The sequence below is a fragment of the Mizuhopecten yessoensis genome, unplaced genomic scaffold (genome assembly GCF_002113885.1).
Source record: "Mizuhopecten yessoensis strain PY_sf001 unplaced genomic scaffold, ASM211388v2 scaffold2091, whole genome shotgun sequence".
NCBI classification, from domain to species: Eukaryota; Metazoa; Mollusca; class Bivalvia; order Pectinida; family Pectinidae; genus Mizuhopecten; species Mizuhopecten yessoensis.
In genome coordinates, this window is record NW_018404373.1 from 597,210 (window position 1) to 613,938 (window position 16,729).

A 16,729-nucleotide genomic window follows, 5' to 3' on the forward strand; every position below is an offset into this window, starting at 1 on the left:
TAACATGCAAAATATGTTGGAAACTTTCTGCGCAAACTGGAACCATCGTCGCCCTTACAAGAAGACCGTGGAATGTGTTTTGCTTGATTTGTACTTGAAGAAACGGTTGCGCCCTACCTACTTCAACATCGGATCTTATGAAGACTTGTTTAAATACAACTCATTTCAATTCAACCTGAAATTAAGACATCTTTACAACATGTTGGAATAAATTAAACCTAGTTTATAGCTAGTATCAAGCCAAAAACGTCATCGTTTCTTGAACCAGTCTCCTTAAAGTAACTTACGATAAAGTGAAAACTTTGGGAAGTGCACAAAAATTATAGAATGACGTTTGAAAACGAAATTAATCAAGAACAAGAAAACCGCTACACTCCTAGTACCTATCATAACTATTTCGGAGATAGAGTTTACGCAAGTTACAAAATACATGTACAAGCTAGGGCGGAAAAGACGGTATGCTTGCCGACGGAGAATTTTACAGGTGCATGCTGATGTCATTGAAAATAAATAATTTCTAATGTTTGCGCTTTTATAAGGTATTTGCTCGGGCAAACATACAGCTTAATGTTTATTTAGCGGGGTGATCGTTGAGCAATACCATTTATACAAACCTTAAATGGTTCAGAGTGAAATACATTCATCAGAACCCTCAAATAATAATAAAAATCAACTGTCAAAGGATCACGACACACATTTATATATACAAGTATCTACTTGACGTCGTAATGATTTAACTTAAAGCCACAGTCAAAGGAGATATTACCGTATACACAAAGTTTGAAATGTTGGCTAAATGTTGTATGGTTGAAGCATTTAAGGAAGTACACCACACCAAATGGATACGCCAGACTCACCTCAGATAGACACGAAACGGATACGCCAGACTCACCTCAGATAGACACGAAATGGCCATGATACCATTCGAATACGCTTAATTTAATATCGAAGGTTTTGATGGTGTATTAATTTTACATGATGAAAAACTACTCAAATATTACAGTCATCATTAATTTCACGTGATACTTCCCGTACCTATAACATATTGATTTAATTATAAACAATGGTGGAACAATGTCATCCTCATTAAGTTATTAGTTTTCGATCTATTTATTTTAGTTATAGATGTGGCTCATCGTAGACAGACTTTAAACATGCTAATGCAGGTTGTATTTTTCTGTAATGGAACTGGACTCGGTCGATCGTCGGCGACCAGGTCGCTCTATTCGTTAGAGCGTCAATAGAGATTTGTGGTCCCGGGTTCGAATTCCCGGTCTGGCACCGCATTTCCCTCTCTACGTACATATCTTTCTTTCATAAAGTTTAATTCTTTGTGACTGAAAGTTAACCTTCTTCTTCTTCTTCTTTATATAATTCCATATTGGATTTCATGAATACCGTTCGTAAAATATACCCCTGTATAAGTTATAGGTATTATGTATGTCACATTTTGCGCCTGACTGGAGGAGTTGATCCAGACGTGTACATGTGACCGTCCACTCCTTTGTTCCGGTATAATAAGTTGACTGTGATATACATATATAGGTGTACAATATGAGGTATATATACCTGTGATCCAGCACAATAATATACCTTTATAACGCCAGCTTAGTCGATTAAACGTTTGCTTATCGCCCCCAATCTGCCAGTGTCGTTAATGCTTCTGAGGACACTGCCTTTGGTTGGTAGGGACTTATTTCGGGTAGTCTCGGAAGTCTGACGGAGAAAGTGGCAGGTGTAACAACAATGTAAAACGATATTAGACACTTTCCACGTGCTGCTAATTAATTTCAAACCTGCAATTATTAACTAATACCTGGAAACATCTGAGATATGGAGCTGACACTCGCGGGAGTATGACACATATCAATTTGAGTGTTTATTTAACAGAAAATAACGCCAGACACTTGTAAAACAGCAATATCAAATCTAGTCTTATAAACTCTAAAAGGGAACTATAAACTCAACCAAAATGTCGATGGATTTTAAGAAATTTACCTACAGACCCAGCCGTCCTGACAACCGTTTCAGGTAAGTAGACCTTTATAATTTCTTGACATATACATGCATACATGTTATATATGAAGCGAGAGTGTTTTATTATTTATCCCCTGCCTTTTATTATCTATCCAGTATAATACTTACAACCAATAGCACACCTTTGTGAGAACAATCCAGGTAATATATTATCTTGTGTCTCATTAATGCTACTGCTGATGTAGGTTCTATCCAGGTAAGATTACCTGTGTAGGTTTATAAATAACCAAGATCGCCATATTTCAAAACTGCACTGAAAACAATTTTACAAGCGATAACGTCAATGTACGTTTTAATTTTAAAAATCAATACTAGTAAAATAACGCTTTAGAATGTCTCCGAGTACGCAAATAAATACCATAGTTGCTGTTGTAAGCCCCCCATTTATCATAACGCTATAATCCCGATACGTGTGTATTAAATTATTCATTGACATTGAGCGTTGTACAAGTGGTACGTAATATATATAAATTGACTTATTGGCCAGACATTATATATACAGTGTATATCAAGGTTTTAGTGAAGATTGATTTACATGATGTTCGTGTCAAAATACTCCACATAGTTTTATACACTAACGAATATAACGTACTTTAAAGTTCCATACACACATCTTAATGAAGTGTTTATAATTGATACACATTGAATTAAAACTCCGACATATTCAGCTAGCCTGACGCGGTACTTATACCGTGGGGACGGTATCACGAATACACAATAGTGTAATAAATTTAAGAACCCTAGCCTCAGAGACAGTCTTACCTAGATCGGTAGATCAGTAAACTCAATTTCGTATATATTTTTTTAAAATAAATATCCTTCAAAACACATACAATAGAGCTCCGATATGATTGGTTGTCATTCATAAGTGTAAACTTGATCTTTATTCACGAGCAAGAATTCGAACAATAATAAGGTTTGAATGATCGCGAGTTCACTACTGCAATTACAGGTACCGCGAAAGTAGGTAGTAATTTATGCTTTGAGATTAGACCGTTTGTCTGTAGACTTTTTCTAATCCTAAAGATACACCTAGCGGTATTGCCTTTTACAAGCGTTCCTTGAGCAGTCCCCTGGCGTTTATGAGATATAATAAAAGTGAAAGGAAGCACAGACTAACGACACGATAGCGTTATCTATCTAAAAGGACATCACTGTTAGAACTGCTACGTACGTCCATTTACATTATATACTGAAAAATGAAGTCGGGTTCTCAACAAACAATCGTGTACTATTCGGTGTCCACAAAACAAACGCCAACTTCTTCAGTATGCAGGGGTAGAATTTTGGCAGATAAAACTTCAATGCTGCCAACTATCTACATGTTTTAAATTAGGATGCCTCAATTTGATTGTTTTAAAGAGTCCAGATAAACTTTTGGTCTAGCAAAGGCGCTGATAGGTGAATCGTTATTAAATCTGCAATTTTTTTGCCAAATTGTGTATCTATACGTGTAAGGTTGCTAGTATGTGCAGGGTGCCTGTCATTGACCCGTGTCTATAGCTACTTGTAATATAGGCCGGATGGCACGGCGTCTAGGTAGACTTATCCGTGTGAAATCTAATGAAATCATTAACGGCATTATGGAAGGACACTAGTACTACCGGTCACAGGGGCCAGAGAACAATGTACGTTATCTATGTGTGGCACTATCCTGATGTGTAGGGGGTGAATATAATATTTGACGTTTTAGTGGTTTATATCTGAACCATCCTTAATGGTGGTTAATGCGTGTTTACCGAGTGTTGATCCAAACTACTAAAATATCCAATATTTTAATGAATCTCTACACATTAGTATAGGGCCGAACATACCACCTGTAATTTGTTCCCAAGTCCCTGTACATGTGTTACCATCTGATAATATTGTCCAAAGTTACTTGTTACATATACAGATGAACCAACCCGCTATACCCGACCCCCAATAGTCCGTAACTCCTACTCAGACCCCCTACCAAATATCACCTACCCCCAGGTCTATTCCCCGTCCCTGTATAATTACATCCGGACGAGTTTGATTGGTTATAGTGTTAATCATTACAGGACTCGGTTTTACCACTGGCCAGACCGTACGTTATACGAGTATCCTGTGTTCTGTCTTTTTGTGGCCATGACGGCAAATAAACTGTAACGCATTGGCCAATTTGTTGATAGACTTTTGACTCCTAAGTTATGAATATTATTTTCAGAATTACCATACCACCATAAAACATTGAGTTCAATTAACGTTTAGAACACGATATAAGGAAAGCATGTTGATACACAGAAAAACGACAACTGACTTTATTTTGATTATTTGCGACAACTGGGATATCGTTTAACTGGCCTAACCGGGTCCCATATGGTCTTAATATAAATAAACCTTGGGACAGTATCGACTTAGTGTTAATCTTAACTAAAACCTGTATAGGTCATGTCAAGTTATAATCTGATCTGTGGCCGATTAATAGTGAGACAATGTGTAGTATAACTGGGCTTTATATCGTGGTAGGTTAAACAAAGTTCACCCGACACATCTTATTCTTGTACCTCATCTCATTGTAAATCTGATATCAGACGTACGTTCTTATGTAAATCTTATATCAGTTCCACGTTCCTGTGCAAATCTTTTATCAGTACCACGTTCCAATATACATCTTACATCAGTACCACTTTCCTATATAAATTTAATATTAGTACCACGTTCATGTATAAATATTATATCAGTACCACGTTCATTAATAAATCTTACATCAGTACTACGTTCCTATATTAATCTTACATCAGTACCACGTTCGTACATTAATCTTACATCAGTACCACGTTCCTATATAAATCTTACATCAGTATTACGTTCCTATATAAATTTAATATCAGTACCACGTTCCTTTATAAAGCTTACATCAGTACGAAGTTCCTATATAGATATAATATCAGCCCAACGTTCCTATATAAATATTATATCATTACCACGTTCATATATAAATAATATATCAGTACCACGTTCCAATATAAATCTTATATCAGTACCACGTTTCTATATAAATATTATATCAGTACCACGTTTCAATATAAATATTATATCAGTACCACGTTCCTATATAAATATTATATTAGTACCACGTTCATATCAAAATAGTATACCAGTACCACGTTCCTATATAAATCTTACATCAGTACCACGTTCCTATATAGATATTATATCAATACCACATTCCTATATAAATCATATATCGGTACCACGTTCCTGTAAATCTGATATTAGTACCAGTACCACGTTCCTATATACATCTTACATAAGTACCACGTTCATACATAAATCTTATATCAGTACCACGTTCCTATATAAATATTATATCAGTACCAAGTTCCAATGTATTATCTTATATTTGTACCACGTTCCTATATAAATCTTATATCAATACCACGTTCCTTTATAAATATTATATCAGTACCACGTTCCTATATAAATCTTATATCAGTACCACGTTCCTTTATAAATATTATATCAGTACCACGTTCCTATATAAATATTATATCAGTACCACGTTCTTATATAAATATTATATCAGTACTACGTTCCAATGTATTATCTTATATTTTTTGTACCACGTTCCAATATAAATCTTACATTGTTATCATATTAGTATCGTGCTCTTATGTCCAGCTTGTTGGAATATTTAAAAAAAAAAAAAAAGTTGAATAATCCAAAAGTAGCACCACTAGTATAGGACCGCGATCAGCTGTGCAAAGACAACAAGGTTTCGAAATTTGAAACTCTACTTAAAAAGTAAATAGTTAAGAATAAAAACGTGTGGTAACGGGAAATACACATGTTACCGTCGATCGTTCGAATTACAAGCATATGACGGTTTCCAGTTAGATTATCAAGAGCTACATCTTGGTTTGGGATAATAGATAGCAAGGACGAGTTTGCAATGTATTTGATGTCCGAAATAGCCTGGAATTAGAAAATTAAGGATTAGATGTATATCTCATACCCCTGTTATATCAATCAGTTGAGTTGTCTAGTACGCAGTGGATAGCGAACTTGCCATTTCAAGACGAAGGCCAGGGTTCGAATCCCCGATCGGACGTGAAATAATATATATTCCCGATCACGTAGGCTTTCTTCCGGTAACTCCGGTTTCATTCCACATCAAGATCTCGTGTGACGGTGTGTGCTGACATCCGGGCCAACAAGAGTGATTGCAGTAGCTTGTATCATAAATGTTGTAAATTGAATAAGGTTACCTTTTTTTTTTTAAATCAGTTCATGTGATCATAGGGACCTGATAATTTGTTCCAACTATATTTTTACCTAAAGCAAGGTGTTCAGAGTAATATTGGGGGTGGCATTTCACCAACAGTCGATCTAAACCCCTAAAACAATTATTATAATCATTGGGTGGCATTTCAACCGAAAGTCGATATAAACCCCTTAAACATGTAAAATTACTCTGAACACCTTAGATTAGGTCCAAATATAGCTGTAACAAATTTTAAGGTCCCTGTGCATGTGATTAGTTCCGCGTGGTGCCTGAATAGAGTGTCTTAAAAGCGAGGTTTCCGCGTGGATAATTTTGTATGAAACGACAATTGCAACGCTGAACAATTAAATCAAAGTTATATAGCTCTAATCAATCAATTTACACAAATATCAGACCCTTCATTAAGCAGGGCACGTCAAACTACGCCGTGCATACCAACAATCAGATAACGTGTCATCACGTCCAATCTCGCGAGTTGCTGAGATTCTAGATTGTGACGTCACCCTATTGTCGCGTAGCTGAGTGATTGCTTTGTTTTGGGACGTGACGAATTGTTGCAAGAAGACACGCATCTAAATAACTCATACAACCTGGGGATAGGGGGGGAGATAAAATATACAGAGTACGACTGTATTGTTTGTGAAGGTAGGTAACGTACAAAGAGACAATCAATCCGTTTAATATGCATGTAGGCCTTTACCAAATCCGCTTATCTTTGTTAAAATGAACCTAAACCCGTTTTCCGTACTATAATGTTCACGGGAACCACTTTTTTTTAACAGAATATTTATACGCTTTCCATCTTTTTTTTCAATTTTGACATAATCTTCAAAACTTTCGGACCATTGTTGTCTTTGAGAATTGTCGTATATTTGTCAAAGCCAATTTTAACTACCTCTTAAATTTCAGGTCTGGAATATCGACCATCAATGTTAATCCAGGTTTTACTTTTCCATAAAATTACCAATATTAGTTGTGTTATTTTGATTCTATAATATGTTATCACTTAGTTTTGAGTCCAGAAAAAAATGAACATGTCGCAACGGAGCAAAGTCTTGGCACACATGGCAGGTTATTGACATCTCTAGATCTATGTTGTGTGTTCTATCCAGTAAAATGCGATTTTACTTCTTTCCGCCCATATTATACCATGGGCCCCATCTTTACCATGGACGTATATCGGCCACCGTAAGGTAGTCCCTGTCCCGAATTATAACTTCGGTCCTTCTGTCGTTCTTGGTCGTTCTTGGCGTTGTATCTATGGAAGGGTATTGTTCCGCCTGCGCTATGTGTTTTCGACTTCTGTGAGCTCTGTACCGTATAATGTTATTAGACATTCTGTTTTCTGTTCTCATATAACATTTTGCTCTGTATGTCATGTAAAAGAAAAACAAGCAGATACGGTTGCGAACATTCTAGCAAAAGATCGCGGAATTAAAAAAAAAAAAGATAAAAAAAGATGTTAACTTCTTCTGTACTAGAAATCGTTGCTACAAGTCAATGTTTTCGAAGAGCACCCAAAGGCAAACTTCATCTAAGACAATATTGTTGGATTTCAGACCTTATACGTTTTTTTCGGAAGTGATATCAAGTATCTTCGTATGAGACATACATTTTGTAGGTTTTTCCATTAAAACTTTAGTTTTCTCGTTTTCAGGACAAACTATGCACTAATGTCGCAATGGATGGCCCAGCCCACTAGAGGGACACGTGCCGACATGGAAATCCAAAGTGCCGTGTATGGCAAGAAAGTGGCGCGCTCACAGAACCCCTACATGGACCAGTCGTCTCCCCGGGGCTATGCACAGGCCGCCGCTGTAAGTATCACTCCAAATTGTTGTCACATGGAGATCATTTCAAAGGGGATCACAGGGAATTAAAACCCCTGCGAGGTCATTTCGGTTCAACTTTTCATTTTGATATCATACTTAGTATGTGTAAAACCAATTAACAAAAAATAAATAAAAAAAATGGAATGAGGAAAGAAATCGGAATACCGGAGAAAACTACGTGGTCGGGTAGTCGACCCGATACGTTTGACATCAGATCGAATCCCGGCCGTCTTGGCAAAGGGCGAGTAGCGAATGCGCTTACCACTGCATCACCCGACCACGTGTTTTTTCAACACAATTGAACACAACACAGGTCAAACAGGCGGTCCTATCCTTTTGGTCGGACACCAATTGGTGGATCTTTCCTTTTTCTTCTCTTTTAGAGGAGAGGAGTATTTGATTATTTGTTTGTTTAATTTATAAGAACGATGGGATATACAAAGACTACCCCCCCCCCCTCCGAACCAGTTGATATTAATATCAGAACCTGTCAATCAAGGGACAACAACGTGTGCATGGAACTGTTGACGGAATGAAAAATAGATCGCTGTGACTCGATTTTGACACGGTTCACTGACACAAAGGATGTTATAACGTGGTTATATTTAAACGCCACACAAATGTATATTCTATACCCTAACCGTCGGTATTGTCGGCTACCCGACACCTCCCCACAACAAAGCATTTGGTCTGGTGTGTACGCAGACCCCGGGTATACACAAAGCAACCGTCAGGGCCTGGTCAATGTCAGGGGAAACACAAAAATGTATAACCCGGTATAAAAATCTGCTGATCTAGCATATCAAAACCACAATACCCGTGATCGAGCCGAAGTACTTTTAGAGTTATTATTATCAGTTACGCACGCCTCTGTACAATACAAGTTCTTCACTGATATAAATACTATTGAATGTACAAATGTGCTGGGTTGTGAAAATAATACGCCTGCTGTAAACTCACTTCATGATCGTTTAATGCGACTAATGTAGGGTCCCTGTAGAATTGATGTGTCAGTTACTACAATGTGTTGATGAGCCGTTTAGTCTACCATGTGTCCCTATGTGACGTACGTTATTGTGTCGATGGGTCAGTAAACCACTGTATGACATAAAGTGTTGCCCTGTATAACCTTATTGTGTGATTGGTCTGTCAAGACTATGGTGTGGCCTTGTAACCGATCTTGACCTCTATGCATTTGACCAATATCCTGATAGAGGGGAGAGTACCGCCTCCCACACAGTTTTTTTTTACTAGATAACTGACCTCGACCTCTGTATATTTGACATTTGCACAGTGTGCTGTATATAGAGGAGGGAGCAACGCCCCACACACGATATTCGACTAAGTTATTAACCTTGACCTCTGTATTTGACCAGATTGCCATGTGTTGTAGATAAAATGACTACCGCCCAGATTAATTGACCTTGAACTCTCTCTGTATATCACCTAGTGCCTGTGTGTTGTAGATAGAGGAAGGAGCACCGCCCTTGTTAACTGACCTTGACCTCTGTATTTTACATATGTTTTTTAGATAGAGGAGGGAGCACCGTCCTGGTTAACTGACCTTGACCTTGACCTCTGTATATCACCTTTTTTCTGTGCGTTGTAGATAGAGGAGGGAGCACCGCCCTGGTTAACTGACCTTGACCGCTGTATCTCAACTATTGTCTGTGTGTTGTAGATAGAGGAGGGAGCACCGTCCTGGTTAACTGACCTTGACCTCTGTATCTCACCTTTTGTCTGTGTGTTGTAGATAAAGGAGGGATTACCGCCCTGGTTAACTGACCTTGACCGCTGTATCTCGACTATTGTCTGTGTGTTGTAGATAGAGGAGGGATTACCGCCCTGGTTAACTGACCTTGACCGCTGTATCTCACCTATTGTCTGTGTGTTGTAGATAGAGGAGGGAGCACCGCACAGGTTAACTGACCTTGACCGCTGTATCTTACCTATTGTCTGTGTGTTGTAGATAAAGGAGAGAGATTACCGCCCTGGTTAACTGACCTTGACCGCTGTATCTCACCTATTGTCTGTGTGTTGTAGATAGAGGAGGGAGCACCGCACTGGTTAACTGACCTTGACCGCTGTATTTCACCTATTGTCTGTGTGTTGTAGATAGAGGAGGGCGCACCGCCCTGGTTAACTGACCTTGACCTCTGTATCTCACCTATTGTCTGTGTTTTGTAGATAGAGGAGGGAGCACCGCCCCACATGCGGTTTGCCGAGGATGCAGGCTACGATGATTTCCACAAGGCGTTTCGTGCCATCAGTAAACAATGGCCAAACAAAAGTCACCCAAACTTTGGACCCCCCAGGTACGACTGATTCGTAGATACTGAGCCCTGGTTAACGGCACATGTATTTATATCAAAAAGGTTGAAGTCAAGTCAAATCAATTTGCTAGTTTGATAGATCGGGAATTTGTTTAAAATTCAGGAATATTCGGGAAGTGTTATTGAAGTGCGGATTAACGATACTCCATCGAACATGACGCGATTTGGTGGTGCGCTGTTATCATAATGTTACAAGAAATGCATTTTGGTCCGTGAACATTTTACTAAACAATTGTTGCCTTTCCATTGCAGGCTACGTATGGGTCGGGCCGGAGGTAGTTGGCGTCACGTAAAGGAAGTGTTACAGGCAGGAGGAGCCAGGATCGTCTTCGTCGACGGTATGTTTTGACTTAGTAAATCACAGGCTCTTGACAGCTACTAAAAGAATATCAGGCGCTTTTAAGTAAAGGATGTTCCTGGTAAATAGATTGAATAATTCATTTCGCGAAAATGATTATCTTTCTATATTTAAAAATATACACTTATTTATTAATTTTTGCTATTAGTCTACCCGTACGAATACGTCATATGACCATCATCCTAGAAATACCAGCGGTTAGCTCACTTACGGTCTCTGTGTGTCGAGAGTGGGACCCTTGAATTTCGCCGTGAGGATGCCAATCTCTACCAAGAATTGTCGTTTCATACACTTATACTCAGTTTCCTTATTAGAGCAGCTATCCTTTTGCAATTTTTGTTGGAAAGTTCTTAATAAACTTATTAAAGATTTTCAAATGCGTTGAAGTCACTTAATATATATACCGTTTATGATAATTTGAACTACCTTAACGTCATATATTCCGTATTAGGTCAAAGACGAAACGAAGACACAATAAATATGGACATCGTTCCCGGGGGTCATTTGGTGCAAAACGTGGTCCCGAGGGTCGACGGCGCCAATGCGCGCCTGCATGGGATCGGAAGTGGTGGCATGACAAGCATGCACAGAGAGAAGAATGCGTCCAACAGAATAAATGGTAATAAATCGTGTCAGTAATTACTAGCGCATGGTTATAGTTAATTGAAGTGTGCGTTCTTCCTTTAATTAACTGTTCTTATTTGATATGTAGCTACCATACGTTTACCTTAAATTGTGTAAACGCTTTCAGCACCTTCCATGACATTTTAGTTGTAAAAATGCCTTCATAAAATGTGTACCTACGTGTTTACTGAATGTTGTAAAGTTTGGGAAGTAGATGTCTAAGTTTGGTAGAAAAATATCGAAAATTTCAAACCCTTAAACAGGAATTTCATACAAAGTTTTTTTTATTTCCGTTTCTAATTCAACAGTTTCTTTAGATTAAAGAATGTCGCCTTATTCAATGTTCAATCTGGTTTTTTTATATATCTAATGACTATTCAAAAAATGAACTTGTATTCAGTCGCCTGTAATTTGTACACTCGTGTCTCTGGATAGTGTTGTGTTTTAAATCAATTTTATATTATAATGAGCATGCATGATTTTGTATTTGAATGACTTATAATCTGGACATTATACTGATTGATTGATATACTACGTATATTGTATGGTACTCTAATACATCGCGTACCGTAGCACGTAGGTACCTGCTTTGTTGTTACTGTCGTTGTGTGTTAGTTAAGTATATTAAAGTTAAGGATACTGGCTCATCATTTCCAAAGTAACTTTCTGATATTGATATTGATACCATTCTCGAATTATTCAGCGGTTTGCGTAAGTAAGCGTTACCTATGGAATTTCGAAAATGTCTTAATAAATGCAGACAAGAAAACTATCACCACATATTCCATTGAAAATACAGCCTGTTGTACTGGTTTTGTGTTTATTTTTTGCTTTGCTTGTCCAAAGGTAAAGATCTTATGCACTTATGCATGTGCCATTTTGGAAGAGAAAATATACTTTGATCCCAAGGAAGCATGCACACCGTGATTTATTTTTGTTGAATGCAAATTTGACTTGAAAATCAACTGATATATTGTGTTTTTATGACACATTTACTGAAGAACTTGAATTTCCTTCGTAAATTATTTATTATTTTAGTCGAAGGTCTGCATACTTATATCAAAACTAGAGTTGAAAATGATGAGCCATCATCCTTCAGGTCTGCCTCCGGGATAAGATCCTTCAGGTCAGCCTTCAGAATAAGATCGTATAGGTCAGCCTCCATGATAAGATCCTTCAGGTCAGCCTCAAGGATAAGATCCTTCAGGTCAGCCTCCAGGATAAAATCCTTCAGGTCAGCCTTCAGAATAAGATCGTATAGGTCAGCCTCCATGATAAGCTCCTTCAGGTCAGCCTCAAGGATAAGATCCTTCAGGTCAGCCTCCAGGATAAGATCCTTCAGGTCAGCCTCAAGGATAAGATCGTATAGGTCAGCCTCCAGGATAAGATCCTTTAGGTCAGCCTACGGGATAAGATCATATAGGTCAATCTCCAGGATAAGATCATATAATACAGGTCAGCCTCCAGGATAAGATCCTTTAGGTCAGCCTCAAGGATAAGATCATACAGGTCAGCCTCCGGAATAATGTATTGTATTGTGATTTCGGAAATTTAAACAAAGTCTTGTTAACTGTCAAACTTCATCCGAGTCACCATTTCTGTCCGGAGTAGACAGCCTGTCAGATTGCACAGGTTCAATATTAATGTTAAAGTACAAGCTTGGGTTACATAAATAGCTCCATTGCGAGTGTGGGTATCCACTTTTCTGGTTCTATACAGGTTCATATCGTACCAGTCATCGAAGCGTCACGCAAAAACTTTTCACGGGCTGTGCTATATGAACTTGAAAAAAACACTTTCCTTAAATCTATATAGATCTATATATATTGTCTACATTCATTCAATTCATTGACAAAATTCATGACTCAATTGCACCACCGATATTGATGAGAATTAATACCACGTGATTGGGTTTGTTTGAGTACCATTAAAGTAACCTGTTTCTCTATAGTTTTGCCTGCCTTTGACCCCGATGGTATCAGAGATTGAACGAGTACAGGTATAACGGCAAAAACGGCATTTACGTTTAGATTGGTTTTGCCCGCATTATATATATATTACATTTGTATTTTTTTACTCTGGCTTGAACGAAATTGTGATGAAAGAATATAATATATAGCTCGATTCGCTTCAGTAAAATAGAAAAGTTCGTAGGAACTAGATTTATAATATGTAGCTAAACGCCTTTTCCGAGGATTATCTTACTGGTAAATCGAGCATTATATTACAGAGAACGCTTGGAAATGTGTAATAATTGAAAACCCTTGAATATATTAGAAATATTTGAAAATACTGCGAACACTTTGTATCGTAAGCAGTGATCGGGTGTTTCAATAATCCCAGTAACACTTCATTCCGGATCGGTCCAGTATATNAAGTTACATAGGGGAAAACCCCCCCCCCCCCCTTTAGCCTTTAAAATGTTGAAACCCAACACTGCTGGTCTGTAAAAGTCTTAAGTGTTCGGTGTACTCTATTTCTACTTAAATCGACACATTTCCTAGCGTTCTATAAGCAGACTCATCATTTCACCGTCACTGATGGAATGCTCGTAGATTTTTCATGTAAATGTCATGCATTTACTTTTGCTCGAGTTGCACATGATGAGCACAGTTTTAACAATTTTTGTTATTTTTTTGTCAGCCAATCTAACAACCCATTAACCCCCACGATTGTGTATTAACCTCCACGAAATGTCCAGTGCACAATCCAGCAACCATTTTACGTATTAAAAGTGAACTGACGACCAATCAATTAAGAACGCTGTTTGATGTTCGCATTTTGGGTTATATTAAAATCATGCTCACATCTTTAATTACACTAATGAAATATTTGTATTGCCATTTACAGTTATACATTATAATCTCTTAAAACAAAATACAACATGCACCACAGTTAAAATAAAAGAGGGGTGATGTTTATGTCCGCTAGACACTAGATTTTTTTTTTAAGTTAAAAATAACGTCAACCTACTTTAAATATATTGAAATAAATTGATTAAATATCCTCATACACGCTACGCTCCCATATGAACTCGATTTAACCGGTTAATTGATTAAAACTCTAAACATTTTTAAAACTGTTACTTTTAAATTTTGATGAGCGTTCACTAACATGAGCATTTTTTATGAATAATTACCGTGATGCTTTAGAACAAACCAATAGGATATTTTATGTAAGTGATTAAAGTGATTTCACCATTTTCCCTTTCAGGCACGTCGGCGTACGGTCTGGAAACGAGACAAGGGCTGGAACAAAATAACTGGTGCGTAATGAGGTGATGACGCAGCCTCCGTACCACATCTCACACATCGTCCTACTCATCGCTTGTTGCTATTTTTATATTCGTTTTATCGGTCATCACAACAGCATAAACCATGGAAAGAAACTGTACGGAAGACATTTTATGTCATGCTCTCGTACACTCAAAGAATGAACTTTCAAGTATAGATTCACCGTCTACAGTGAGTTTTGTAAATTCCTTACATCAGTCGAGACTTATATTATTGAAGAGGAAGAAGGGGTCTGTACAGTTCGCTTTTGTAATCGTTCCAATCAGTATTAGTACTTTATATGTTTATTGTTATATTTATTTATGTAAAGTATTATTTTGGCTACTTTTATCAAGAGTTTGCTCAATATATTTCAGTATTCACATTAAGTTATTTTTTTTTTACTGTATACAGTTGAGTCCTGTGATACATATGTTAATGCATCTTTCATATAGGAAAAAAAGTATATGTAATAAATGTCCTTTCTTAGCTATTTTTCGTATTGTTTACTTTTGTCTTTATATCTTGACCAGTAATCCAGTCTGTACATACATACACACCTGTGCTGATTTGCAGGAAGCATAGGCCTGCTGCATCAAACGACATGATCCAAGATGGACTAATGTGCCCCCCCCCCCCCTTAGAATTGGTGATAGTTTCTTCCTTGTCTTGTTTAATTGTCACTGAAGGAACCAAGAATAATAATATGCCTGCTGTGTCCCACTGCATGTGTATCTTTAGGAAGCGACTTATGCAGAGCCTGTGCCAAAATTGATCTGCTGCCCCTTGCATCACTAGGGACCTTTTCGTTTCCTATCTACTTTCTCTTTCCGGCTTTATTTCCCAAACACAACAGCCATGTCCTCATATGACCCGGCTGTTGTGTTTCCCTAAGCACCCGTCCTCATATGACCCCGGCTGTTGTGTCTCCCTAGGCACCTGTCCTCATATGACCCCGGCTGTTGTGTCTCCCTAGGCACCCGTCCTCATATGACCCGGCTGTTGTGTCTCCCTAGGCACCCATCCTCATATGACCCGGCTGTTGTGTCTACCTAGGCACCCGTCCTCATATGACCCAGCTGTTGTGTCTCCCTAGGCACCCGTCCTCATATGACCCCGGCTGTTGTGTTTCCCTAGGCCCCCGTCCTCATATGACCCTGGCTGTTGTGTCTCCCTAGGCACCCGCTCTCATATGACCCCGGCTGTTGTGTTTCCCTAGGCACCCGTCCTCATATGACCCCGGCTGTTGTGTCTCCCTAGGCACCCGTCCTCATATGACCCCGGCTGTTTGTCTCCCTAGGCACCCGTCCTCATATGACCCGGCTGTTGTGTCTCCCTAGGCCCCCGTCCTCATATGCCCCGGCTGTTGTGTCTCCCTAGGCCCCCGTCCTCATATGCCCCGGCTGTTGTGTCTCCCTAGGCTCCTGTCCTCATATGACCCGGCTGTTGTGTCTCCCTAGGCACCCGTCCTCATATGACCCTGGCCGTTGTGTTTCCCTAGGCACCCGTCCTCATATGACCCGGCTGTTGTGTTTCCCTAGGTACCCGTCCTAATATGACCCCATCTGTTGCGTCTCCCTAGGCACCCGTACTCATATGACCGGGCTGTTGTGTCTCCCTAGGCACCCATCCTCATAATTATGACCCCGGCTGTTGTATCTCCCTAGACACCCGTCCTCATATGACCCCGGCTGTTGTATCTCCCTAGACACCCGTCCTCATACGACCCTGGCTGTTGCGTCTCCCTGGGCACCCATCCTCATATGACCCCGGCTGTTGCGAGGACGTTAAACCTCAAACACACATACACAGCTTGGAGAATACCTGTACATCTTGAGCTAAGCAACTAGAAGCAACAAGAGGCCCATGGGCTTTAACGGTCACCTGATATATTTATACATTTATACATACTATCAATCTGCTACCTAATACTGATAATGCTAACCCAAATTGAATTACTTCCAATGGAAATTAAACAAATGTTGGTCCAAAATGTGATTTCCCTATATAAACTATAGTAAAGT

General features: G+C 38.8%; 1 protein-coding gene across 3 annotated transcripts; it reads left to right on the forward strand.

Annotated features, from left to right (window-relative positions):
- The first annotated feature begins 1,603 nt into the window (after positions 1 to 1,603).
- Positions 1,604 to 15,198, forward strand: LOC110445154. 3 transcript variants are annotated; one of them, XM_021489593.1, is made up of 7 exons: positions 1,604 to 2,031; positions 7,944 to 8,103; positions 10,306 to 10,433; positions 10,704 to 10,789; positions 11,261 to 11,428; positions 13,385 to 13,432; positions 14,647 to 15,198. In XM_021489593.1, the coding sequence occupies exons 1-6, from the start codon at positions 1,973 to 1,975 to the stop codon at positions 13,420 to 13,422; spliced, it is 639 nt and encodes a 212-aa protein (XP_021345268.1). In that variant the 5' UTR covers positions 1,604 to 1,972; the 3' UTR covers positions 13,423 to 13,432; positions 14,647 to 15,198. The 3 variants fall into 3 exon arrangements, with proteins under 3 accessions (XP_021345268.1, XP_021345267.1, XP_021345269.1); XM_021489592.1 differs by lacking the exon at positions 13,385 to 13,432 and having other exon boundaries at positions 1,608 to 2,031; XM_021489594.1 differs by lacking the exons at positions 1,604 to 2,031; positions 13,385 to 13,432 and adding an exon at positions 6,775 to 6,931.
- The last annotated feature ends 1,531 nt before the right edge of the window (positions 15,199 to 16,729 follow it).